At 38.9% G+C, this 27,536-nt stretch overlaps 2 protein-coding genes and 1 long non-coding RNA gene across 3 annotated transcripts; all 3 read right to left on the bottom strand.

The window, feature by feature from the left end:
* Nucleotides 1–5: 5 nt before the first annotated feature.
* Nucleotides 6–1,553, bottom strand: LOC135084882 (uncharacterized). The gene is made up of 3 exons (XR_010259964.1): nt 1,447–1,553; nt 645–754; nt 6–104 (listed from the first exon to the last, which is right to left on the bottom strand). It is a non-coding gene; the product is annotated as an uncharacterized LOC135084882 (long non-coding RNA).
* Nucleotides 1,554–2,116: 563 nt separating this feature from the next.
* On the bottom strand, nt 2,117–22,433 carry LOC135084814 (uncharacterized). Its single transcript, XM_063979555.1, has 26 exons — nt 22,310–22,433; nt 19,553–21,915; nt 18,575–19,417; nt 17,299–18,492; nt 16,480–16,602; nt 16,363–16,409; nt 15,231–16,284; nt 15,067–15,145; nt 14,367–14,434; nt 14,098–14,196; nt 13,934–14,020; nt 13,657–13,802; nt 13,489–13,584; nt 13,303–13,392; nt 13,081–13,224; nt 9,896–13,005; nt 9,471–9,620; nt 9,123–9,253; nt 8,564–8,616; nt 8,359–8,407; nt 7,485–8,044; nt 5,259–5,459; nt 4,898–5,002; nt 4,203–4,310; nt 3,453–3,603; nt 2,117–2,217 (listed from the first exon to the last, which is right to left on the bottom strand). Exons 1-26 carry the CDS (start codon nt 22,330–22,332, stop codon nt 2,117–2,119), a joined length of 11,175 nt encoding a protein of 3,724 aa, XP_063835625.1. The 5' UTR covers nt 22,333–22,433.
* A 3,670-nt stretch (nt 22,434–26,103) lies between these two features.
* On the bottom strand, nt 26,104–27,021 carry LOC135085077 (uncharacterized). The gene is made up of 2 exons (XM_063979853.1): nt 26,833–27,021; nt 26,104–26,266 (listed from the first exon to the last, which is right to left on the bottom strand). Exons 1-2 carry the CDS (start codon nt 27,013–27,015, stop codon nt 26,111–26,113), a joined length of 339 nt encoding a protein of 112 aa, XP_063835923.1. The 5' UTR covers nt 27,016–27,021; the 3' UTR covers nt 26,104–26,110.
* Nucleotides 27,022–27,536: the final 515 nt, after the last annotated feature.

Raw genomic sequence — 27,536 nt, 5'->3', positions numbered from 1 at the left:
TTGCCCCTGCCCCCTCTGGCGTGTGCCACGGCCACGGCGCCAGCGCAGGCGAAGGCAGCCGCCCAGCCTGCCACGCACCACCCACAGCTAGGGTACCACCACCACTGGAAGGGAAGGTAATTGGAAAATTTTAGGTATACTACACCAAAATTATTTCAGCCACAGGACGTCCACTGCTGAACATAGGCCTCCATAGATTTCCATAATGACCAGTTGGTAGCCTGCATCCAGCGCCTGCCTGCTACCTTTATGAGGTCGTCCACCTCGCTGACATAGCCCGACGGATTAGCAAGCTGAAGTGGCAATGGGCAGGGCGCATAGTACGCAGAATTGACGGCCGATGGGGCAGCAAGGTTCTAGAGAGTGGAGTGGCCACGTACCGGAAAGCGCAGCAAAGGCATACTGCCTCCAAAATTAAGTGATTTCACTGTTTATATCTGCTTTTAAACAACGTTTATTTACGCGACATAGTACGATTTTTTTTAGTCATGCCACACTGGAGGATGTGTCAGACCAGTAATGGTCCTTCGAGCCGGATAAGATATCTTTTGCCTCCGTCACTGCAAGGCTCTAATCTGAAGGCTGTAATGGCTCCAACAAAGAGGAATAAGATACTTCAGGTAGTGTAAGTAATAATACCGTACATAACATCTTCGAAATCGATCTCGCTGTGGTTCGTTCTCGTTCTGTGCAGGTCGTTTCGGTGCGCAGGAGTTCTCCCCTGTGTCCGACCAACTGCCGAAGGGGCATGCAGCTGCAAGGTAAATAATACCCTATTCAATATTGTGTAGGACACAAATTGAACATAATCGTCAATGCAGCAAGTCCAGATTTTAGTTTTCGAGTCAGTAAATCAATCGTCATCATTATCATCAGGTCTCAGTTTCGATTGCAGTAGCACGATTCATTGGCCTACACTTTACGCGCTGGCCAGACGGGTTGGGGAGGCCTGATGTTCGCATTTTTGTATCTTAGTCGCCTCTTATAACATTGTTGTTATGGCGACAGACTTAGGTAAGATATTGATATATTGATTGCTAGCCTGACGGACTTAGAACAAGTCCTACCACCTACAAACCGAACAAAAAAAATCCCCCATTGGGAATCGAAGCCGGGACCCCTGGATCTGAAGCAGGTGGTCTTACCACTAGACCAAAGGCGGTTAAATGCGACGGTTGTATATCTCTCAACCTCGTTGCTGTACAGCAGGGGTGGCCAACCAGTCGATCGCGAATATTAGTCCAGTCGATCGTGGCAAGGCAAAAAATACTACATGATTGTGTACTAAATTATGCTGTTCCATTTAAGATATCAAGAAGTATGTAAGTGTTAGATCGCCCAGGGTTTCGTTAGTAAACAGTAGATCTTATGTCTAATCAAGTTGGCCACCCCTGCTGTGGAGGGTAGAGGAACTTCAAGAGTCGTAGCGAATGGACAAGGTCTCACCACACAACTTCTGGTCAGGTATCAGGTAGTACCCAGCAGGACAGGACGCGAAGACGTTGATGCTCTCAGAATAAAAACTTGGGCTGTAATAGTCATGGTGGGGGTCCGAATCTGTGAGGTAAAAAAACAAGGGTTTTTTTATAACTTACATACTGTCTAAAGTTCGGTCGCCGAGCACGTAGAATTTCGTCCAATCACCCCAAGCTGCCCAACCTTATCGCTCGCGCGTAATTCTACGTGCTCGGCGACCACTATACCTACTATAAAGAAGATTACGTGTGAAAAGAGTTTTGTCACCGTGACAGTATCAGTAGTATTTATTCTTATCTATGGAGAGACATACTGTCATGGTAACAAAGGCAACCGTGCGCGCGCGCGCCTTCAAATTTCATGTGACATTGGCGAAATCATGGTTCTCAAAACCAAGTCGTTGCCAAAATAAAAGAAGAAAAAATTTCATGTTAACAGAAATTACAAAATTGTGAGGGTAGTTCACTCAACAAAATGAGCGAACTACCCTAAGTAATTTGTTTATATTTTAGTTTTGTGAATCTACGAGTTGAGTGTGAAGGTGAAACAAGTGTAAAATGAAAATACCTAGCTGATATTTGGTGAGTATTATTGTTTTTTTCTTTATGTGAATTGATTTTTGTCCTTGAAATAATGCAAACTAACCTTTCCTTCGGAGCGTATGCGTGATGATTGTCCTTCTGCTGTCCGAAGAAGACGAGGGCACCAATGTTTTGTTCATGTCGTCATACATTATCATAACTGCAACGGAAATATACAGTTAGAAGATCTCGTCAACTGACCCAGACTGAATGTCAGTTTACTGATCTCTGGAGTTCTATCAATTCAAACTAGCCTAAAAGAAATGTTGAATTGCTTAGTTTTTCGAAAAACTATCACATGAGATATTCCCTAACCCAAGGAGCGAAGACTCATGTATACTACTTCAAGCAACCTGGTGAAAACAGGGTCTAAAAGGGTATGGAAATAAAATGCCTGAGACAGGATCGGGCTACAAATATCATTAAACAAATAGCTTAAAATTGTACTACGAAAGAACTGTCCAAACAGCAGATCTACTCCGAAGCGCTGTTTGCGTAGTTTCAAATCTATCATTGTCGCTCATACCAGGCCTGTTCATCTCCGCGAGTTTACATCGAAAACAAAACACGCACGATGGCCCACCTACAGGATACTATTCGACAAGGCCTCACATACGAGCGAACATTGACTCACACACGCGTATTCTTGTGTATGATGGAAGAAAATAAAGAAAATGGTGTACTAAATACTGTGCAGTATTTAACTGCCTAAACAATAATAAAAACACAGAATGTACTTTTTTAAGTTGCCTCAAGACACTGAGAGGTAATTATGTAGTTAATATTATTCATGATAAGTCATGCTAAATCATGTATTTCCTCCGCCATTTTCCGCAGTTTGGCACCTCACGTCACATCATTTTACCGAAGTCAGCCCTATAGCTTCGGCGCAGTGCCGATCACTGACGTTTGTCAACAAAATGGTGCTTGACTCTTGAGACAGGCTAAATTACACCATATTGTTAATGACATTGAGCATACATTTTTTTTAATACCTTCGCGAAATAAAACTTCTGTGGGTCTAGACAAAGTGCAAATTATAATCGCAAACCAGTCGAAAAGTGGTCTTAAGGCCCTTTTTGTATGGAGTTTTGACGGATTCGATTTTCGATTCGATCAAAAAGTGCGTTTTGTCTAGGGGGGCTGTACGTAGTACTTATTATTATTCTGTGCTCATACTGCCATCTAGCGTGAGAGGAATGGCAACTTTAGAAACTCCGGGTAACGGTTTTCGTAGTAACAATAGTGACTTGAGTCTCTTGCGCTGCTTCTTCTGAGCACTGGCCTATTTATTGTCCCGAAGCAGTGGTAGAGTTAATATTGGGACGTGCAAAAGTGCTTTTTAAAAGCCTACTTGCAAAACTTTTATGAAACCACCACTTCCAGAAGCCGTACCTTTAACAGCAGCCAACGCCGGGGCGTCCGCAGCGGCCATCAGCGCCAACGAGTCGTGCAGGTCGCGGCGGCAGCGGGCGCTGCACTCCACGCCTTGGCCCGGGAGGACGCTCATCTTGGCCGTCATGCGTACGTATGCTGTGCTGGACACCTGGAATTTATAATATTTTAAACTTTAATATTGCACTTTTACTAAATTCTCACTACTACGGGATTTGGCAACACACAACACACACAAAGAGTGAAGAGAACCGGCGTCATCTGCTCGAAAATGGATCGCGCCCGAGCAGACGACGCCACATCTCAGTCTGCTCGCGACCACGACTCGTGCAACCGAGTCAAAACTTCGGGAAGGTAACCTTCATACCTTTTTAAAAGTGTGTGTGTGTTACCAAATCCCGTAGTAATGAGAATTCACCTGGAATTTATCATTAGCCAAAATAAAATAATATTTAGTACTTTTGCATGCGTAATAAATGTTAGGCAAGACATGTCATGGATTTACGTTGGAAATCCACTTCTGGATTAAGACCACTAAGAATTCTACAATGACTGTTCCTGCACTGCCCGCATCCAGGTGTTGAAAGTGAAGAGAGGGCAGACCTCAAATCGTGGCAAATTGTGATGTTAGGTATGGAGACAGGGTGCTTTATAATGCCTCATAAGATTGTTTGCTTTCCAATGCAAGCCTAGATTCAAAGGGCATTTATGTTGTGATGAGTACCGGAGTGATAGGTAGGTACTTCATACCCTGTCTTGCAAGCAGACTGGCTCCTCAATCTGTACACCGCAGAGCTGGTCTTCAGAGCATATCTCTTTGCCCATCATTGGACCAAGCAACTGAACTGCTCTTAGATCCTGAGGAAGACGAACCGTAGATAGAGACACAAAAATAGTTCAGCCAAACATGAGACTACAATAGCCCAGTAGTGTTAGTGTTGGACTCCAGATTCGAGGGTCGGCAGTTGGATTCTCGTCAACTCGCTGGTCTATTCCACTTTGATCACCTGTATTTGATCTCCCAGGTGATCAGAGTGAACTCCAGGCGACACGTTCCTGTTCTCTGATCACTCACGGATAAAAATTCCGCTTTGATCCACCTAGGTGATGTTATCCATGGGTGTTCAAAGGTCACCAAAGTGTCGCTTGCAGTCCATCAAATCCAGGTGACTAAAGTGGAATAAACAGACTCACTGCTGGACTATTGTGGTGAACCCACTCATAACATAAGCACATCGCAGACCACCAACTTTTAGTTGGCCGATAGTTGGGTCGGAAGTATGGAGATGTATGAAAGTGCGCACATCACACCGATTTGGTATTGTCCGATTCTTCATACAAATTAAAATCGCGCCCAACTATCGGCCAACTAAAAGTCGGTGGTCTGCGCCTAAGCTTTTACTAAGCTCCATAAGCTGAACTAAACAGCGGAATTTTTCACTTACGTCATAGGTACACGTCTGGTCAATGACGTAGACGGGATTAAACACCACTTTGAACTTTGGCAAAGTGATGATTGTTAATCTGACCTTCCTCTGTGCTGTATTGCCCTGGAAATAAATTAATTTAGGCATCGAAACCATGATATTAATCCATGGCATATACAAAAAGCAAAGCAAGCATCTTAAGGGTAGCACTACCCAACATTGACGAAACAAACATTTGAAAATTTCGACGGGTTCATCCAGTGTCTAACTAGCTCAGATGGAAGAGCAGTCGCCCCGCAAGTGAAAGGTCGTGCGTTTGATTCCCACCTTAAGCAGTTGGATTTTTTCGAGTTAAAAATCTTTTAGAATCCATAGCTACCTTCTTACACGTATATTCTCCCAAATTCCTCGCTTCCACTTCTTTTATCATCAATTTTGGTCCATCCACGATGACGTTGTCGTACGTCAGCATATCCTTTCTGTCAGTCAACCATCTTAATTCGTTATCTTCATGCACATTGATTTTATTGGAAGCACATTGTATTATTACTGTATCGCCGAGCATTATGTAGGATTCATTCTGAAACAGTTTTGGAAATGGGGAATTATAAAACGAGCGACTAAAAAAAAACTTTGCGACTGATGATGGCATACTGTTTTAATACCTTGAGCGGTATGAATTTGAGTAAGCGAAAAATTTACCAAACTAACGACGAATATTGATCAATAATAAAATCCAGAACGAGCTTACAAAATGTGGGTTTTGATTATTACATTTCAGACATAAAAATAATATCCGGGCGACTAAATTACTAAGTGAGCGACTAGAAATACAGAGAGGGCAACTTTAATATGAAGATACATTACATTTTTCTAATTGAGGTTTTACTGAACGAACTACAAAAAAGTTAATTCTAAGCAAAGTTTTGTGAGCTGCTTTATTAATGATTATTGGTTACTGATATTATATTTGAGGTCTCATGTTTTTTTATTTTGATACGCTTTATTAATGAAAACTACAGATTGTTACAGCGCGCGAATTCGAATCGGGGCGGGTGACTGTCCCGAATTTTTAACAAAATATGTATGCAAACACGTTTTGGGTCTAGCAATTCGGCTCAAACTAACAACACCGCCACTGGAAGCAAAACTGATACCTATTGGACAAAAAAGAAAACGAGGCCGGCCCGCTAAGTCCAAGCCAGCACTTATCATACAGTGACGATGAGTAGGTAGAGCTCCTCAATCCTCATAGGTACCAATGAGCCTTATTAATAAAATTACTTTTTTTTGGGTCGACAGAAGCGACTTATTTTTTTTTTTTTTTTTTTTTGTTGATTCGATTTAAGAAAATACAAATTTATTTCATTTTTAATAATACATTGTTTCATTTGATTACCTACCCTTAAATTTTAATGATTTATTTTTTTCGCTACTAGAATAGTGTTCCGTCAAATATTTATTTCATAAGATCATTTTTTATTCAAATGTGGGCTCATAATACGCTGCTCATAATAGTATTTTTCAAAGTAGTTTTTGCATTCGAAACACTTCATTAAAGTTCAAAATACCACTCAGTATAAAAAAAGCATTTGCCAAATATTGAAAAAAATGCAGGACCTAACGTTGACACTCAATCAAATATTAGGTCGCTCAAATATTATGAAGCTTCTCATTTTGTATTTTAAGGAACTCATTTTTTTTTGTAAGTTACTATTCTTTTGATTTTTCGTCACTCGCACTCAGTCGCTCACTTAGTAATTCTTTAGCCCACATTAATTATTTTTGACACTTACAACATAAATTTACAGTCACTCGTTTAAATACTACCCTTTAGAAATACACCAATGCAAACAACTACACATTTTAATTTAGGTTTGTCCATTCATCATAATTTAATGGTTCAAAAATGCAGTATTAAAAGAGGACATTGCTCTTGACGAATATTTTTTCTGAGTTAAGCGGCTATTCTAGTTCTATAAAGTCTAGTCTCTACTAATCTATTACTAACTACTTTACTAATCTATTAATAATACTACTCTATTAATCTATTACTACTACTACTCTATTAATCTATTACTACTACTACTAGTCTATTACTACTACTCTACTAGTCTTTTACTACTACTACTACTCTATTACTACTACTACTCTACTAATCTATTACTACTACAGTAGAACGCCGATTATCCGAACGCCGATTAACCGAATCGCCAATTATCCGAATCGGTCCTAAGCGTAATATAAAAAATTAAAACCAAGTAGAAGTTTATTTTGTTCTGTTGTAACAAGTTGGAATTCGCATGAGTCTAGATATATTGAAACTGAGAGTTATTGTAGAATTATAAACACAGTTAATTAAGTTTATTTTGACGTTATTATTGTGACAGTTCGTTTTAAACACGCTTTTTCTTTATTACCAGTCTATGTCCGATTATCCGAATTTTCGATTATCCGAATCGACTCCGGTCCCAATTAATTCGGATAATCGGCGTTCTACTGTACTCTATTAATCTATTAGGTAGAGCAGTATCTTTTGGGGGGCGATATGTTTATATCCTGTGGGCTTAGAATGTCAATGAATGAATCATATTTATTTACTTACTGGTTTACTCGAAAATGTTAAATTACTCATTCCAGTCTCAAGCTCATTGATACCATCAGCCCGTTTCCTTCTCTTCTTTTTACTTCTGTAAATTCCAAACTTATCCCGTTCAAGTTCTTCGAAATATTCGTTGTCTTCTTTTATGAATTTTATTGAGTCGACCAGTTTATTTTCTTCCTTAGTATTTGTGTCGTTACATTTTGCGTTAACTATTTTATTTGATTCTTCTATTTTGTTTTTATTTGGAATTCTATTTTTGTTGTCAGATTTTTCTTTACTTTCAATTTCATCATAATTTATTGATCTTTTATTTCGTATCCAATCCCATTTCAAAGCACGTTCTGTAGAAGTTCTTTCTTCGTATTTTTTCATTTTCTTCCTGCGTTTCCTGTGAGCTATCTCTATAAGGAAGTAGTTGGGCAGTTTCTTGAATTTGTCGCAGGTCTTATTGGCGATGTACTGTTCTACCTCTTTTCTAGGAAGAGACTTGAGCATTTCCTGGACTCGTTTGAAGGTGGAATCGATGTCGCAGACTTGACCGGCGTGGGATCTAGACGCCTCTTGAAACAAATTGATGTATGTTATAAAATGTTTATGAAACTCGCTCTCAACACTTAAAATTTAGCTGAAGGTCGGTTTGTGGAGGAGAAAATTAAACGTTACCAGACTGATATAGGTGCATAATTCAGTCAGTCTCTGAGGTATGGGAGCGGCACGGGAGGATGTTTTTTGTTACGTCAATGTCAGTGAGACTTCAGATTTGTTATGTTCTGTCACATATTATTCAAAAGAACCCTCCCGTGCCCCGACTGAGATTCATGAGAGGGATCAATGGATAGTGCGTGAAAGTGATAATATGACCTTAAATATTTACCTTGATTGCTGTTAACGCAGACCGTCACTTTAGGTTCTGGTAAAGAATCCTGTAATAGAAATAGTAATTTAGATTGTGAATCATAACCACTTCAAGGTGACTAACTAACACTTTCTCTAGGAGCTTCAAATGGATTGACATGAGGGTAGTTAGGTTTTATTGTAGTCCTGGTCTGAAATAATACAAAGATTGTTCTCCGACTAACCTTTGGATTCACTTTCACCGTTTTCACCTTTGAGGTATTCGGGGTATTCTCGCCTGCAAATAATAAGTTTCTTCATGTTACAATTCACATAGAGTAGATTATAGATCGTTTCATCTACGAAGACGCGCCCCACCAATTTTTGGTCGAGGGAAGCGCGGGAGTTTGATCCGAGCAATCCGAGCGTCATTGTAGAGTGCGTGTGCACTCATGGATGATTTAGCGTGTACCGATAACAATCAAACATTACCGGAAGTATGGTGGGGCGCGTCTTCGTGGATGAAACGATCTATAACTATAGAGACTCTTGCAAACAGTCGACAAATCTTGATACTCAAATTATAGAAAAACTAGCGGCCGCCCGCAACTTCGTACGCGTGGATTCCGTTTTACCCCCTTAGGGCTGTAGTTTCGTAAAATCCTTTCTTAACGGATGCCAACGTCATAACATCAACCTGCATGCCAAATTTCAGCCCGATCCGTCGAGTGGTTTGGGCAGTGCGTTGATAGATCACCATGTCAGTAACCTTTGAGTTATTATATTTAGATTTGGCCATTTTACCTTTAGGTTTGCTTATGCTTTCCTTCATCTGTGGCTGCTTTTCCTTCTGTTTTGTCGTTGTGGGCTGCTTTCGTGGTGGAGGCGTGGTGCTCTGCCGCGGTGGTAGCTTCGTGAACGCGACTTTTGGCTGCCTTTGAAAGGATAAAGTTTATCAAACTAGGCTACTGAAGTAACGTTGAAATTGGGTGAAACTTGGGGCTAGCTGTTCTACTTTTTATTGGCCTATTATTGAATCTATGTTACTAGTTAAGTAAAGTATCGAGTCCGATCTTTGCTTTCTTTCCCTCAACTTCCTATATACCTCATTAATTAAATAAATTAATCACCTTTTCACTAAGTGTGTTCGGCACTACCCTTACTCCAAACTTGTTGGCGATCTTCTGAAGTAGACCTGAACCCTTGTTCTCCTCCAGCCCTTTAGGAGTGGGCAGTTCTAGGTCCTTGAGGGTTCTCATAATGTCATAGTCGCTTTCCGAGTTTCTTGATGTCTTGATGGTGCTGTAGAAATATTTTTATGAATAGAATAAAATTGCTCTTTTTGACAGTAACTTAAGAGTAAGTCAAAGAAGCGATTTAAAAAAATCATTTCTGATTCATTCAGAGTACAACAAGACCACCCCATTCTTCCCGTGAAGGGACATCAGGCCTTCCCTTGGCTAGCGTGGGGAATGCAGGCCAAATCCTCCATTTACCTATGGTAAAATTAGAGGGTCGTACTCCTACAGTGGATACTAAATTATCTGATGATGATGAGATAACGTTTTCTTACTAACCTTTCAGTGCTAATAAAGAGTCTGAATATTCCCCTTTTGCTGTTCCTTGAATCATTGCTTTTCATTTCATCATTATCCTTCTTTATTCTTCTCAGTTCACTATTCAGTTTTTTCGCTTCATAATTCAGTATAGTCAGTAATAAACTGCGTGAATTGTCATGCATAAAGTTATCTGTACTTGAAGACATTCTTTCAAAATCTAAATTATAGCCTTCTGGCGAATTCATCCCAAAATTAGGCTCCATTTCGGTGTCATATTCATTTATTATGAGTATCGTTGGATTATTGTCTGTTGTTGATTGCGAATCTGCATTTTTACTGGACTCCACTTTATGTGCTTTGGGCTTTTCGATTTTATTCTTAGTTGTTTTAAGTTTACTGCTCTCCGTTACTGAAGATCTTGATTTCCTTATTTCTTCAGTGCTGTCCGTGATAGCGGTTGTCTTTCGGAATTCGTTAGCTTTTTTGTGAAAGAAGTCTAGAGTAGCCACTTTGAGTTTATGTAAGAAACTTGCTGTAGATTTCTCGGTTACATCATTAGTTTCTTTAAAATTTGCGTCCTCTCTAGATTCAGTAAAAGATGTCGATTCTTCTTTAGGGGATTCAGATTGAGTTGACTCCTGTTCTTTGTGACTTGTTTGAGTTGATTCTTCTTTAGCTTTTGAAGATTTTAATGTTGCTGGTTCTGTAGTTGTTGTAGTACTTTTTGCAGTAGTAGTCCTTGTAGTCCTTATTGTAGTTTCAGTTGTAGTGCTGGGAAGTTCTGTAGTCGTGGTCTGTAATGACTGAGTATTATCTGGTACTGGAATAACGACATTATCTTCACTGCTTCCTACTGTCGAAGACTTATTGGGAGGTTTAGGAACATTTATCACAGTCTTTGGAGCATTAGGTTTATGCTTGAAATTCAGCTTTGATTTTATAATATTGTAAATCTTCGTCGTCGTTTTTGTCTTGTTTTTCTTCGGTTTGGGCGTTGTGTGTTTTTCTAATAGTTCCATAGTTCGTGTAGACATGTCTTCTATTTCCTTAAGGTCTGTCATGTTGTGGAATATTTTAAAGAGCTCGTTGATGTTGTGAGACAAAGTGTCAACCGATGCATAGTCTGTGGTATTCACATCGCGTTGGAAAACATGTTTCTTTGGATAAAGATTAGCAGTTGTTCTCAGTATGCTAAGCCACTTTGCTACGGACATTGATTTTTTTGCTTCTAATTCACCATGGTCTTTGGGATATAAGGTATGATCATCATTTACAGTTTCTTCAACCATTTCACTCGTAAACTTCTGAGGCAAAGAGTTGCCTTTCATGTAATCTTGCCAAAACGTTCCACCTGAATCAGAAACTAATGGAGACTCGATTTGTCCAGTTATTTGTCTTTTCTTAAACCTCATAGGTGGTGTAGTATCTTTGGTGACGTAGTATGTAAAAATATGATTCATTTTCTTCCCGATTTTTTTATTACCAAAAAAGTTTCGGAAGCTTTTCCTCTTTGTGTATTTAACAGAATCGGTGTCATAATCGTAGAGATACGGGCTTTCCATAAAATTGAGGCCTGCTGTAACTAATGAAGCCTCAGTATTTGGAGTAAATGCAGTGGATGAAGCAATGGCTACTCTTGATTCAGGTTTGCAAATGATATTCACGTTTATGTTGTCCAGGGAATATACATTTTTTATCTGCTTCTTTAAAGATACAGTATTAGTAGTGGCTGTAGGACTAGGAGCAGTTGGATTTGGTTCTTCTCGCTTTGAAACGTCTCTGATACAATTTCCAATAGTATTGATCAATGTTTCTCCCCTTTCTATGAAATTGTTATTGTAACAAATGCCTAGTTTTGAAGCAATTTCAATATCGTTAGCTACGCATTGCAAATCTGCGATCAAAGGGTCGCCAATATATTTTTTGGGCATTTTCTTCTTTTTGACAAAACTACGCTTGTCTATACAAGTCGAAAAGGTTTTGCAGGTGCGCCCTTGGCACTTGCCCCGGACCCTTTTGAAGTAATCATGCAAAGTTTGGTCTACTTTGTGAACTGTATCTCTCAGCTTTTTGCCTCCACTGGGATTCATCCAGAAGAATGTCTGTATTTCAGTACAATGGTCGTTCATATACTTCGCCAAATTTTCAAATTCAAATATTAACTCTGAAATAACTGCATCGCTAGCAGCGCACGCTCTACACATTGTCCTATTAGCTTTGCACTTGCAATTACAAACTCTGTCATGTCCGAAATATTTCTTGACTGTGTCCCAGTTTATGTGACGTCTATAGTTTGTTTTGACTCCTGAAGTTTTAGATGGACCACTGAACATATTGGTCTCCCTAATTTTGACATTGTGTCTTGGTATGGACTCGTTTATTGCAGTCAAATTCTCGTAAAGTTGCACTAAATGTTTATTCACAGCAGCTACGAAGTCTTTGCTGAGTGTGACTCTACCAATGGCTTTGCCACTCGTAGTTTCTGCTTTCTGCGTCGCAAATGCTTTAGTTGTAGCCGCTTGTCTGACTCTGACTTTAGATAAATCTATATTGCCTGGCAAAGGTTTTAGCGAAAAATTTCCTTTAGCTATTGACCCGTTTGCATCTATAAGCAAGTACATCTTTGGCGTCATCAAATCTTCAGGTTCCGTTGCTGCTGTAGTTGGCCTTGTTTCTTCGAAAGCCTGAACTTGGTATTCCAAGTCTACTGGAGAAAACATCTTCGCTGCGAAGACTCGTCTCACTTTGAAAGAGTCTAGAGATCTCTTCTTGTCTACTTGAAGATTATAGGGTATGGCAATATGAACTTGAATGGAGTTCGACCCTTGGGTAGACTTTGGAACTGGGGTAGTTGTTGTTGCTGCAGAAGGATGATTGTGGTAATAGTTCTCTGTAAATTCTTGTAGAGCATCACGTTCTTCGTAATTCACTGTGTTTTTGACTAAATCTACAATGACTTCAAGTGCAGCGACATCTTTTGCTGTAAACTTTCCTGCTGGTTGAATATCGCGTTTCTCAAGTTTCGTTTCTGTGGGTTTCGTTTGTAATTTTGGAGTCCCTTTGGCTTTCAGTGTCTCTTTAATCAATAAACTGGACTTTGTGGTGCTAGTGCCTGGCTCGTAGTATATCTGCAATTAAATGACGTCAGTAATTTCATTTTTGAGAGTGATACGCTCTAGGTTTTCTAAATTATAAATTTTTACCTTATTGTCATAAATCGAAGGCTCAAAGTATATTTCTTCGTTGTGTTTTGAATGTGCTTTCTCTTTTGCTTTAGCGGGAATAGGTAAAGAACTTAGAGGATGGCTTTTCGCTGTTGTAGTTTTTGCTGTAGTTATCGGCGTTGTCTGAAAATAATGTTCCTGCTGAAAACTGTTGCGGCTATTAGCACCTTGAAAACGTCATGTATATTTCGAAACACTTACTTCTTTGTTTAGTTTTCCAGAACTTACAGATGTGTAATTATCTTTCAATGGGGGTATATCTTCACTTGTCATCGGCGGTAGGTACGGTATCTGCAAAAATGATTTTCGATTTTATATCTATCTTTTACTATCATTGGAAGTACAAAACCAGCTTGTTTCATTATTATGATAACAAAATGATCTTACGTCAGCATCACTGAACAGCATATCGTCATGTGCTTTCACAGTGTTATCTTTAGTCATCGCCGTCAATTTCTTTGTCGTCGCACTATTGGCTGTAGCCTGCAAAAGAATAAGCAGCTAATTACCATCGAATTTCAGTCAAATTCTATTAAAAGCAACTCAGACAATCACCCTTTCGACAACCCTGTCGATGTCAAAGGTGTAGTCAACGCTGAAGCCATCTTCAACCGTGCTCATGCCATCTCCCTTTATGTCATCGTCCTTTTTCTGTCTTTTCGGTTTGTGTTCTTCAAATCTGCCTGCAGTTGTATGTTTTTCTACAAAATTAGATTTCAAGTTAACTTTCGGAAACAAACTTAGAACTGTGTTCCTTTAGGTCTAGCGCTACGCACTATATTTAGAGGACAGGAAGAAAATTAAGATGATGGGAGGAAAATTCTTCGCCTACCTTCTTTGCTCGGTGATTTAGCTTTTAGAGGAGTAGATGTTGTCTTGGACTTTTTACTCAGAAGCGTTCTTAGTTTCCCTTTTATATCTGAAATTTATAACATTTTAAGTTAGCCAGGAACGTAGTTTCATTGACAGTACATTCATAACGTAATGATTTCTTACTTGAAAATAGCTTTAAGCGTCTCTTCTCTCTCCAATTAGGCATCATCGTTTCTAATCCTTCGTAATTATATGATTTAGTGGATCCCAATTGACCGCTCACTGAAAAACATAGAAATATCGTAGTTAATGATTAAATTTTACGGATTTGCATTAAGTTTCTTTACTAGAATTTGGACAGAAAGTTATATGGATTCGTGTAATAGGTAATCCATCAGTGTACTGAAGACTTGTTGGACTAATAACAGCTTAAAATGGTTGTAAATAATTACCTTGACGCCTCCTTCGTGATTTCATCCGCCAATTCAGCTCCTTCTCAACGTCAGTGTGGTCGGAGATGCTAAAAACTTTACTCGCATTAACAGCTTTATCCACTCCATCCGAAACGTCAATTTTATCCTCAAACGCTTTTAAAATTCCGAACTTATTCAACAATTCTATCAGAGCTAAGCCCGACAGGTATTTCATTACGAATTCATTCCATACAGTCTTTGGTGTGGTGGGTATTTCGAATTTTTCTGTAGGCCCTGTGTCTGGCATATAGTAAGTGGGCAGATCAATCTTTATTATCACGTTTGGTCTAGTGCAGTTTTCTACAGCTTCAACTGCTCTTATTACTTTAACAATTTCGCGGATTCTGTCGGACGTACGGATGGTTTGGGTAAGGCTATTTTGGAGCTGAAAATTTTCTTAGAAGACGTTGGTAAAACATATTTATTGAAAACAATTCAATCTTTATCTTGGATTGTTTCGAAATGTATCACCAAGTCAATCTACCATGAAACGACGAAAAATGTTCATTTCACATAAGAAAAGTTTCAAAATCATTGAAGATTTTCCTCATCATCGCTATTTATTTTGTGGTAGATTGATTTTTGTTAGTGACTATAATTAGCCATCTCAAGATACATCATTTCTTCAGAGAAACTGACAGACAGTATTATACAATACAGAATTCAAATCATAACTTACTCACTGTCATATGGAGACTGATATTGATCATTTACATTATAATCGGTTACGGGAGTTAATTTGTAGTCACCGTGTTTATCTGTAATTAAAAATTAAAATAAATAAATATTTTAGTGTTAATCTAGCTGTAATAGGTGTTATTATGCAACCAAAAATAAACTCACAAGCTTGATTAAAATGTTTGTCCATTCGTTTCGGTTCGTTGTTGTAAATGATATCATATTTGTAACTATGGCTGCTTATCCTCACTCTTTTTGGAGGATTTTTAGCATTCAAGTTCTTGAATAACTCATGGTCAATCATAGGATGGAAGGTTGTTGTGGAAATATCATCTGTGATGACATTGTTTTCAAAATTCGGAGTAGTATCAAGAACTGACGTTTTTGGTATCTTTTCATTCTTGTCTTTGTGCTTTTGATTGTAAAGTAAATTGTTGTGTATTTTCTGCACAAAGGCGTGGTTGGCTGCATCATTTGATGCTTTAGTTGTTTTTGTTTTGGAATGCTTTTTATCAGTAAAATGCTTTGTAGTTGCGTGTGTTGGGATCTCAGTTCTTCTTTTCTCATCCGGCTTACATTTACACTGTTTGTTGTTGTTGTAACCTCGATCTATATCGTTCATGTTAATGATTGTTAATTCAACATCGCTCTGCATGTCATCATCATTATGAGGAGCAATAACCGTGTAATGCACATCTGGATATTGAGTGGTGGAAGGTGTAGCTTTCTTGTCGAAAAATTTGATTTTCTTCTTCACTTTTTCAACTTTGGACATCTTGCGGAACGGTTCGAATGTAAAGAACCGTTCGTTACGCAATTCACTAAATCTCTTTCGCTTCTGTTTATCGTCGGTGTTTTTAGATTTCTCAGCATAAATATTTTTTATTGTAAATTCATCATACGATTTACTCTCACTGGCTACTTTATTATTGTACAGGACACCGATAGGGTATATTGTTGTCAGATGAGCTGGCTTCTCTAACTTTGCTTTATCTTTCAACACTGGTTTATTACTTTTCGTATGGCTTTTCTTCCACTCCGTTACTTTTTTGGGCGATTTATTAACGACAAACTGTGGCATCCCAACGAGAGGGGTGGTGACTGATTGGACATCTAGTTGGTTTTCTTTGAGGAACTTCTCGAAATCGTTCATTCTCATAGGCAGAGGTGTGCTGAAGTATTGAAGCGGTGATGGGTTCGTTTTAGCCACCGGTTTTGACTACAACAATAATTGTATTACTTGAATGATAATAATCAGTGTTAAAGACATTGATAAATATGGAGTAGGATCACTTACCGCAGCTTGTGTGTGCTGTGGCTTAGCAGAAACCAACGAATTTTTAGCTGTTGAGAAAGATAAGAGTTAAATAATACATAAACAAATGTCAGGAACATAATATAAAAAGGCACTTACACATTTTCTTATGTTTCGGACGTTCTGTAAGGAAGTCAGCTCCATCATCGTAAGCTAGTAGAGTTGTGTCCAAAAACAGAACTGAAGAACCATCTTGATCTCTGGTATTCTTATTTTTAGGTTCTGAAAATAATCATTTTAATTAAATTATTATAGAAAATCATTATGCACCAAAATGAATTTGATCATTATTAAGTCTAGCGCTTAACTCAGCCAGTGCCTGAGGTATGAGAGCGACACGGGCGGGAGGGTGTTTTTGTGACGGTAAAACTAAATAATAATTAATGTGTTGTCATGTCAATGTCCTGCGCTGCCCGCATCCAGGCTCTTCCCGCGACCTTTACCAGATCGTCGGTCCACCTAGTAGGAGGCCTGCCCACGCTACGTCTTCCAGCCCGTGGTCGCCACTCGAGAACTTTCCTGCCCCAACGGCCATCGTCTCTACGAGCTATGTGCCCCGCCCACTGCCACTTGATTTTAGCAATTCTGCGAGCTATGTCGGTCACTTTGGTTCTCCTGCGGATCTCCTCATTTCTGATTCGATCACGCAGGGAAACTCCAAGCATGGCCCGCTCCATCGCCCTTTGGGTGACCTTGAGCCTTCTTATGAGGCCCATAGCCCATAGTGCATTGTGGAAACCTTGGAGGAGGCCTTTGTCCAGCAGTGGACGTCATTTGGCTGAAACGAACGAACGAACGAACATATTGTTAATGTCTCCCCTCCCGTGCCGCTCTCATACCGCAGGCATTGACTCAGTTAAGCAATTTGCCTATTATAGTTCTGTGTGTTTTCTTTTAATAATTAAAATCAATATTTACTAATATTTTCTATCCAGAATTCTCCGTTTCTCTTCGTATCGTGAATTTTGTCTTCTATATTATATTTGATTGCAGGCGACTTGAAGTATATTTTGTTCAAATCCTTCAGTAAATCAGAAGCTTTGATATACTTTTCAGAATCGGACTCTGGTTGTTTTATGACATGGAGATATTTAGCTTGTCCTTGAATGATTATATCCTTGCCTTTAGCTACTGTATTATCTTTTAGAGCTACAGTTTTGATTATATTCTGCGTCTTTTTATTATTGTTAGTATTACGAGTTTTGTCCTTCTTGACTTTCATTGCTAGTTTTGCTTTCTTTAACTTGGGTGTGACTCTTTTCATAGACTCATCAATTTTCAAGTTGTCCTTCATTTGCATCAGCTCTCTCTGCATATCCATCATACTCAAAGTGGTAACCTCGGAATCTTGCTTGAGACTTTCAAGTATATTCTCCCATTGTGGACTAGTAAGTTTGTCAGAGTTTAGCAAATCTCCATGCCACATTAATAAGTCATTGAAATAATCAGGGTAAGGTTTATAACTGTCAGGTTTGCCGAAATCGTTGAAATTCTGCGTAGGTAATCTAGCGTGTACGGTAACGTAAGCGTTCGCAGACTTTTTTATTCGTTTCTGTTGACTAACGTCAGTAAAAGTCTTTTCATTAGAAGTTCTATCTTCTTTGGCGTGTTCCCAAATTTGGGGTATATCAATAACAGGGTTCATTTTATTATTGTGATCGTGGGAAAAGTGCGTCAGCGGAAATTTTGCTATTCTAGTCAGTTTTGTCTGTATTTTTATGTCTTTCGGATCAGCTTTTGCTTTGACTTTGGGTTGTATTGAAACTGTTTGTATATGAGCTGGTACAAAAATTTTCTTTGCTGAAAAGTTATTAGAGAATCTAGTAGTAGGCAAAGTTGGCAAAGTTGGCAAACTGTGGGACGAAGTTGATTCTTCATGCTTTTCTTCGGGTACAGATAGTTTCATTTGTAAACTGTCAATTTCGCTTCTAATATCATCCAGTGATGGTGTCGTCGCTCCGTAATGAGTTTCCAATTTATTTGTGGCTGGATCATAAGTTATTTCCGACATATCTAAACCAGAGTAAGGCTCTTGATAATGTTTGAACGTGTTCGGTTTATTCATGTGGGGTTTTAGCTTGGGAGCTTTTCTTGTCGAAGTTTTAAGTGAACCTAAAAAATATAGAACATCGTAGCATTACTATAGCACTGAAATTTGAAACACCAAAACAGAATTCTCAAGTAAAGGACTCACCAGAAAAATCTGAGAGACTTGGTGTTGAAACATTAGATAAAGAAGAGAAGTCGTACATATTTTCAGGAGATGCAATGTGGCTTGCAATCGGGGCTTCAATCGATTGTTCAACTGATGGCTTTGCAGCTGCTTTTGCGGGCCCATTTTGATGGATCTGCGACATTTCTTCGGTGATATTTGGTATTTGTCCCTTTATTTCTTCAAGGCTCATCACTTTATCGTACTTGATAGGTTTGAATGTATCAATATGTGATGTCATCATTTCATAATCTGGCATTTCGTTATCGGGGCTCTGACTTGGTCTATCTATCTGTTTCACTTTGAACAAATCCTTCAGTTTCTTCAAAGGGTTGAATCTTTGCACTCTGTAACTGTAAAATTCTCTTTTGGCTCTTGTAGGTTTCTTTTTTTCTTTATGCTTGTTTCGTTTGCGAAATCGAAATTTGTTAAAAAACTTCTTTAGTTTGCTTTTTTTCTGATTATTATCTCGTAATTTGACTATTGCAGTTGGTCTTGGAATTAAATTGACATCAACATAACCGTAATTTTTGTTTCTAGTCTCTATTACATTTGGCAATGTAGATCGGCGGGTGTTCATTGATGAAGCATACAAATTATGGGTATTCTCAATGTTTGTTTTTGGATTCCTCTTCTCTCTATCTACATCATATAGCTCTTCAGTGTTATCTCTATTAAATTTTGCGTTATGTTTAGAAGTTCGTCTTCCTTTGCCTTTGAAAAGTCTATCTACGAGACCTATGGCACCGAAACCTCTGAATATATCGTAATCTTGATTTTTCCCTTTATTCTGCGTCTCCATTTCTTCATCATTCATTTTGTCACCTGAAATAAAATAAACAATAAAATAAAAAGTCTAAAATTATTTTACATCCGATTATGTATCAGGCTTTCTATTTTCAATGAATGCAATGGACATAAATATCATCAGCATTAATCCATCAAAGTGATCAAACGTACCTTGTCCAGGCATGATACTCGTGAATTCTTTAGATTTCCGATCATCCAAAGCCTTTGACAGCTGTTCCAGGTTCACTTCGCCCGACTCATCTTTATTAGACTTATTGCTTTCTCCAGAACTTTCCGCGTTTTCAGTGACACCTTTATTCTTAGGACGTGGAGTAATTGGGCTTTCGGTACCAGATGAGCCAAGATCGGTAATAGGTGATTTTAACTCCACAGTTTGAGAAGTGTGAAACTTTCTTGGTGGGCCATTATCAATGAACAAGTAAAAATGCTTCTTGAACCAGGAATCGTCGCTTTTGGTGGAAATATCCTGATCTTCCATGACGTCATCGTCTGAAAATCTCTTTTTCCGAGACCCAGTGGGTAGCTGTGGTATTTTGTTCAGTATAAACTTTCCAATATCGTCTACGTTATGATGTCTATGCGCTTGGTACCGGACGAGATTAGAAAAATTCTGGTTGGCCTGCTCTTTTTGGAACTTCAAATAGTGTTTGTACCCGTTTACGTAGTCGTTGTAAGATATTTTGTTGCTCAAGCCTTCGTAGCTTGTATCATCACTCGAAGATTCAGTGGGGATATTATCGTTATATGGATTCGTTGTTTTCGAACCATAATCTTGCAAATCATCAGGCAGTATTACATCGTCATACAATTTCTGTATGTTTTCCTTCAGACTAACTCGAGGTAAAGGCTGAGGCGTTCTTTTGTGTAGCTTGAAATAGTCCCGGACTTGCGAGGCGATGGTTGGTGGAGTAGTCAGCATCTTCATGACGTTATCTTGGTGGGTTTTAGACAGGATTTGCTCAAATAACGTTAGCATGACGTAATCATCGAATGTGGATGACGTAGATGCTGAGCTAGTCTTCTTTTTCTCAGTTTTGCTACGATTTGGCGTGCGACGCACCTGCTTTGCTGGATTTCCTTTCTTTTTGGTGCTATGCCTAGCTTTAGTTTTCGCTTTAGGTGTTGACATTGGCGAGGTTACAGCTGTGGGCGCTTGTTTACTATTACTTTGTGTCATCTTTTTAAGAACCTTATCCGTTTCCTTCTTTATTGTAGTTTTGGCATGGTCTATTTCTTCGTTCAGTTGAGGCGACACTTTCCCTTTAACTTTTTTGATGACTTTCTTCAATTCCCTTTGCAGCATATCTTCAATCGTTTGAGCTATGGTATAGACGTCTTCATTGATAGATCTAGTACCAATTATATGTGTAGGTTCTGTATTCGATATCACTACAGTATCATTTGCTTTTGGTCCTGCTGTAGTAGGAGAAGCAGTTCGTTTACTAAAAACGCCGTCACTGTCTATAGAAATATACGTACTGAGAGCATAGCCAGGTGTACTGATGTGGGTCAGTATGGGGTCTGCCCCAAATGTAGTTTCAGTAACGGTGTTTGTAATAATGTCTGTTATAGCGGGGCTTTGTTCTGCCACCATTTGTACAGCTTTGACTTTAATGTCATTCAGTAAAGCTTCAATCTGAGCTGTTCCGAGAAAGTCTACATCTTCAGTGGTGCTTTGAGTAGTGGTTAAAACAGTCGAAGTCGCGGTAGATATGTTTTTTAACATACTTTGCGTTACGTGAGTTGGATAAGTATCGGTATTCTTTAATTTTAATCCGTATTCTTTTTTCAGATCATTAATTTTTGTCGTTAACGCTGTCAAAGATTTAGTAAGATTGTCTTTACTGTGGAACGGTTCGTATGTCTTGATTTTGGCTAATTTTAACAGTGATGTAGTTTTGGCGCTGATTGGGCTAAAAATTGATGAAGCCCTTGTACTAATGCTCTTGTCAGTTGTAGTGGTATTTGATATACTTCTCTTCCGTTTTTCCACGTTAGTATTTCTGTCTCTATGAATACTATGAGTTATTCTCCTTTGAATACCATCTGTAGTATCTTCCGATTTAGAATCTCTGTCTCTAAGACGCGATTGGAAATATTGTTTTTGGCGATAACTGGACCGAGGCATGGCTTTCCTTTTGTACACATCATATTCCGTTTTGTATGCTTTATTCTTCTTCTCATTCCCTTTGAATCTGAACTTATGCCAGAATCCTAATCGTTTCGTTGTTTTCGGTAAGGGCTTCCCTATTTTTGCCAGTTTGGTTACCTCGATCGAGTCAGACACCAGTTTAGCCGCTGTGCTCTGTTTTGGTTCTTCTTTCTTCTGTGCTTTGGGTGCATCTTCTCTTTCTTCTTTTCTGTAGTAACGGTGGAATCTATCATGTTTCGGCTTGTATTCTCTTCTGTATTCTAGATCGTGGACGCTGTCGACTATGTCATCAACCGTATCGTAGTATGCTATGTTTTTAGATATAGTGTGGCTATTAATTAGCACCATCAGATAAAATAAACTGGAAAACAAAAATTAATGAGAAATGCAGGGAGAGAAAGAACACTGTCAATATGTGTGTAAGATTCTTGTGACAGTATCATTTCAACAACTGAAGAGAATTTAAGGGAACCAAAAAATGCATCTTATTCATGTAACGGATTAAAATATTAATAGTAAGATGGTGTGTGCTTAGCTTTATTTAATTAACAAAGTCATCATCAAACACCAGTGACATTTTGACAATTTTGCTGATGTTGTCACAAGTTGTACTAAATAAATAAGACAATAAGTAGGAATATAAACAGTATTTTCAGGGTTTCAGCAAGGAAAACCAATCGTTTTGGTACCTTATTGACTGTTGACAAGTATGAAGATTTGTATTTGTAGTTGGGAGGAAATATTGAGGGACTTACCATAAAAAATTGAAAAATAACATTTGCTATGTATTAAGTACTCCAAACCAAGCATGATACCACAAAATAAACCTAAACATAACAAACACAATAAATTCTCTCACAATGTCACTGAATCACTGAAATTCGCGTGATTCGATTGTTTTCATAATGACATGCGTCATTTTTCTACTTCTAAATATTTTGAGTGATGATTCTGGACTGCAAGAAGTTTGGAGATTGTCTATGAAATAATAAATATGGGAACCATGATGCGGTTGTCGAATTTTTAGAATTTGTTTAGACGCTTAGTTCGCTCATTCCGTCGATCGTTTCAGCCAAATGACGTCCACTGCTGGACAAAGGCCTCCTACAATGATATCCACAACGACCGGATCCATGTACACACGGCCATAGTGTTAACTATCCATTTCCGTTTTTGCTCTCGTTCTCATAAAATGGTGATTATTTGCGATAGAACGAGATGACATGACAGGCAATGGGCAGTTAACACTGTTGCCGCTAGTACTTCCCGCGACCTTCACCAGAATGTCCTCCATTTTAGTCCAGCCATTTTATATAAATTAAATGTATGTATTTATGTATATATAATATAATATTTTATGTATTATATTGTGTACATTTTTGTAGCTTTTTAGCACCGCCTACTCAATATCTCCGTTTTGCTCAAGGTCAGCTGGTAGAGAATGACTTATGGCATTAAGCTCGCCTTTTTGTACTGAACATTGTTGTGTGTGCAATAAAGTCTTTAAATAAAATAAAATGTCGGGCCTTCCGCCCCGTGGTCGCCAATCGAGAACTTTTCTGCCTCAACAGCCATCAGCTCTACGGGCTATGTGCTCCGCCCACCGCCATTTAGATTCTTAGGATTAGATAAACCACCCATATTTGCAGCAAAAATTAAAATAAATAAAATAAAAAATCATTTATTTTATTTTCAGACAAAGCAGTCCATAGTTTGGTTAGTAACAATTTGATCTTAGAGATTATGTTAGCAGAGTTAGTAACAATGTTTAATTAAGGTAACTTTTTACTAGTTAAGTGGATATATTGTAGTTAAATAAGACCTCACTGCTTTCGGGGACTGGTCAATCCAAGTTATTCAAATTTATGTATGCTTGTCATTTCTACTAGTATCTTAATATGTAAGTCTAGATATTAGCACGTCACTACCTTGTTTAATATACCACGCAATCTTGTATACCCATTCTTATAAGATACACCATACAAGAATGCATGGTAAATTCAGTGAACTGCTCCTGAATCGAATGTACCTACTACTACTATTTCTATTTATTTATATTAACCGGCAGACAGTGGTGACTGAGTTTGTTGCGGCGCTTCTTCTCAGCACTTGCCAAATGTTGGTCTCGAAGCGCTGGTAGGGTAAAAAGATTATGAGACATGTAGAGGCTCCTTAAGAGCAAAATGACGATTTGTAAGAACTATTTATTAGTCCAAACAAATAAAGAAATTTTGACTTTGACTTTGACTTTGACTCAGTTTGACCGCCGCTATTACCTAGAAATGTTCACTGGCAATTATTGTACCTCGGTCATTCTCCGGATCTGGATTATTTTGTTGATTACCCCGACCTTTTTTATTTTTGAATTTAGAGTAAGTTTAGGTAAAACATTTCAAAATAGACATTATTACGAGCATATTTTTTATATTGGCCCATCTGTAGCAAGCTGGAATAAAAAGTTATGCGACATCAAAATTTTCATGGTCGGGGTAATCAAAGTTGGTAGTCAGAGTAATCAAAAATAAAACAAAATATTTTATTTTCTAAGGTTTTTTTTTAATTTATGGTAAAATAAATGTTATTATAACTAGCCATTTGTTATTTTGATGTATAAACGACAATATTGTAAAGTTTCAACAAAATCTGTTAAGTAGTTGTTGCGTAAAAGAGTAAAAAACATACATATACATTATACATATTATAATATTAGTGACTCAATGTCCTATGTCTCCTATATGGGACAGAAGGCGTCCACAACAGTCCTCCATCGCATTCGGTCTTGAGCTTCGTGTTTGATCTCGCTCCAAGTCTTAACAGTGCGCCGCTATGTTTTTTTGGCGCGACCACGTTTGCATTTTCCCTGGGGGTTCCAATCTAGAGCCTGCTTGGGGATGTGATCGGGGTCCCTTTGGAGAGTGTGGCCGATCCAGTTTTACTTGCAGCGTTTATTCTGCTAAAAGATCGGTATTTCGTGGCAGCGTTCCAAAAGTTCGTCGTTTGAAGATTTTGGAGAATTCTGCGAAGACAGCGGCTGAAGAAGATCTGCAGCTGGTGCGAGATAACCTTAGTGACCTTCCACGTTTCACGCCCATAGAGCAGAACTGGTTTGACGTTGGACCCGAATATTTTGATCTTGCTTGAGTCAATTTCCGTGACTGCCATACGGCTCGAAGTTGTGCGAAGGTAGCTCTGGCCTTGGCAATGCGCGAAGTGATGTCCTCTTCGGTACCTCCAGGCTCTGAAACGATGCTCCCGAGGTAAGTGAAATTGTGGACTCGTTGGACATCCTCTGCACCAACGGTGTGCAATTCCTCACTCCAGATCGCATCTCTTGGGTCTTCCGGTACTGATACCCTTGCTTTACCCTTTTTTCGGCACAATAATTAGAAGCCCCTTATGCCAGTCGTCTGGGAGTTCCTCTTCCATCCAGATGTTTTCGAAGACAGGTGTCAGGACGTTAACGGCGGAGTTTACATCGGTTTACAGCATTTCAGCGGTGATAAGGTCGAGTCCAGGGGTCTTGCCAATTTTGAGGGATAATATTATGTATTAATAGGAGATAGGATTTCATTTTAGTAAAGGGTAATTTTGCTTATTAAACGTTATTTAGTTAATCATTCATTAGTAAAATTACAGTATTATTGATTACTCGGTGACAAAAGTCGGGGTAATCAAGGTCGGGGTAGTCAAAAAATTAAGGTTTATCCTGAGCCCTGCCCAATCTGTAAGTTGAATCCCATATGTTTTAATACACAAAAATGCGGTTACATGGACCATTACTCCTGTACATTCTCAAGAACTTTCCATGTAAAGAAACCTAAAAAAACAGGATAGAGTAAATCAATCGTGCACTGAACCAAGGTCGGGGTAATCATATTCTTATCTCGATAACTCCGAAATCCTGCGACGAGTTGCATTACCGATCACCTCGGCACGCAGGCCACCACTAAAGGTTCACGGGGGAAGATAGAGCTCGTTTCTAAATTGCGTAGCTAGGGACGTAGGCGCACATTAGTGACGTGTCGGGGTAATCACGGTTAACGCCCGGACACAACTTCAAATAGTTATTTTACAAAACCTTTTAGTCATAATAGTTATATCGTATTTAATTTATCAATGTTTATTTAATCAGTAATCGATTACATAAGCATTGAAAGCGGTAATAATAACGGATTAATTTATACGAGCAAATTTGTTCTGAAATCGGGAGCGCGGACACGTCGTGGTAATCAATTTTTGACGACTTACGATTTTTTTTAAATTACTTAATTAACTATTATTAACTATCTCTGTGGTTTAACAACAAGAACCAAAGTTATACTATTAGATAAAAATATTTGTTACTAAAATATTATGATATTCGGGTACTTTTTGGCCCCGGACACGTGATTTTCTTGGCTGGTGGAATGACCCACCTATTTACTAGTGAAAAGAAAGTAGTTGTTAAGGATCGATTTGGTGATAGAGTAGGCGGTAAATAGTCAAATAACAAACTCATTTCTTTGATGACGTTATTTTATTATATCAGTGTCTATTAACACAAGAGGCATAGTTTGTTAAGAGAATTGATTCTTAACGAATATCCTGACATCGTACTCCAGGCCGGTGCCTCGCTCGCTTTCCATCCTGATGTTGACGAACGAATGATTAAGTCCACCTGCTGTGATGGTCGCTGATGCTCTGCTGTGGAGGTTGTCTAGCACTTCTATACCCTGGGGATTAAGAAAACAGTATAAGGAAGGGTTCCTAATCTTTTTCATCCCGTGGCGCACTTATGTTAGTAAGTACTTTGTTACGACGCCCTTTTTTTCGGGGTTTTCCCGACGGGGTTTTCAAGACCCAACGCAACGTTAAGATTGACTCACGGCGCCTCTCTTTACTTTCTACCGCACATCAGGGCGTCTCGGTGCACACTAAGGGAACCCCTGGTATAAGGTGTTTGATCGTTTCAGCCAATGCTGAAGAAAGGCCGGGACCAAGGAATTTCGCAAGGATCGGTCGTGAGAGTCATCCAGGTGCTTCCGCGACCTTCATCAGATCGTCAGTCGAGCGGCGCCGGTGGAGATCAAACCCGTGTACCTCGGATCACGAATCGATCAGTCCGACACCTTTCATTATCATTTCAGCCACAGGACATCCACTACTGCACATAGGCCTCCCCCAATGATTTCCATGTTGATCGATTGGTAGCGGCCAGCGTTTAGCACCTTCCTGCTACCTTTATGATGCCGTCGTTAGACACCTTTGCCATTCGGCAATTATTGTCACTGAAACTCACCACAATTTTCTGATACTCCGGCCCAGAGTAAGCGTACTGCTTCTCTCTGACCATGAAGGGGAAGTAGCTGTAGTTCAGCACGTCTTCCTTCACCATGTACCCGGTCTGTGGAGTCCCCACGATCAGGTCGTAGGAGCTGGCGAGCCAGAGCTGTGATATGATGAGGAGGAGGGTGGTCTTCATGGTTTTGGCTGAAAATTTGGAAAAATAATGGAATTGAACATGTACAACAGCTTATCGCGTAATTATTACACATGAAAATCTCAACGCATCGCGTGTTTTTACCAAATGTTTCGGTAACTCAGCCAGCGGTCAGAGTAGTCGCTCGGCAACGGGCCAGTTAAAAAGATCGTGAGTTCGATTTCCACTTGAGGCTATCGATTTTTTCAAGTAAGTACTTGTTTATTTGATAAATCACGATTTATGACTACTCTAGTTTCATCCAAGGCGTTTGACAAGGCTCATACTGTTTAGTGTGCCCTCAAAAGCACAAAATCAATGCACTTACCAGTTTCAGAGTAAAATCCTTTTACTTATTTAAATTAAATAAATAATTATAACACAGAATGTTTAAAACTCGCTGTCTTGCCTGAATGATAACTGAATATTGTGATAAGTATGTCGTTTGCATCTGGTACAGAATGAACTTAGGGATCGGGACATCCCGCAGTTCGAATGTACCGAGATTTTCCTTATTGGCTTCT

Source organism: Ostrinia nubilalis, chromosome 27 (genome assembly GCF_963855985.1).
Source record: "Ostrinia nubilalis chromosome 27, ilOstNubi1.1, whole genome shotgun sequence".
Lineage (NCBI taxonomy): Eukaryota > Metazoa > Arthropoda > Insecta > Lepidoptera > Crambidae > Ostrinia > Ostrinia nubilalis.
This window is presented reverse-complemented; position numbering and strand designations above follow the sequence as displayed.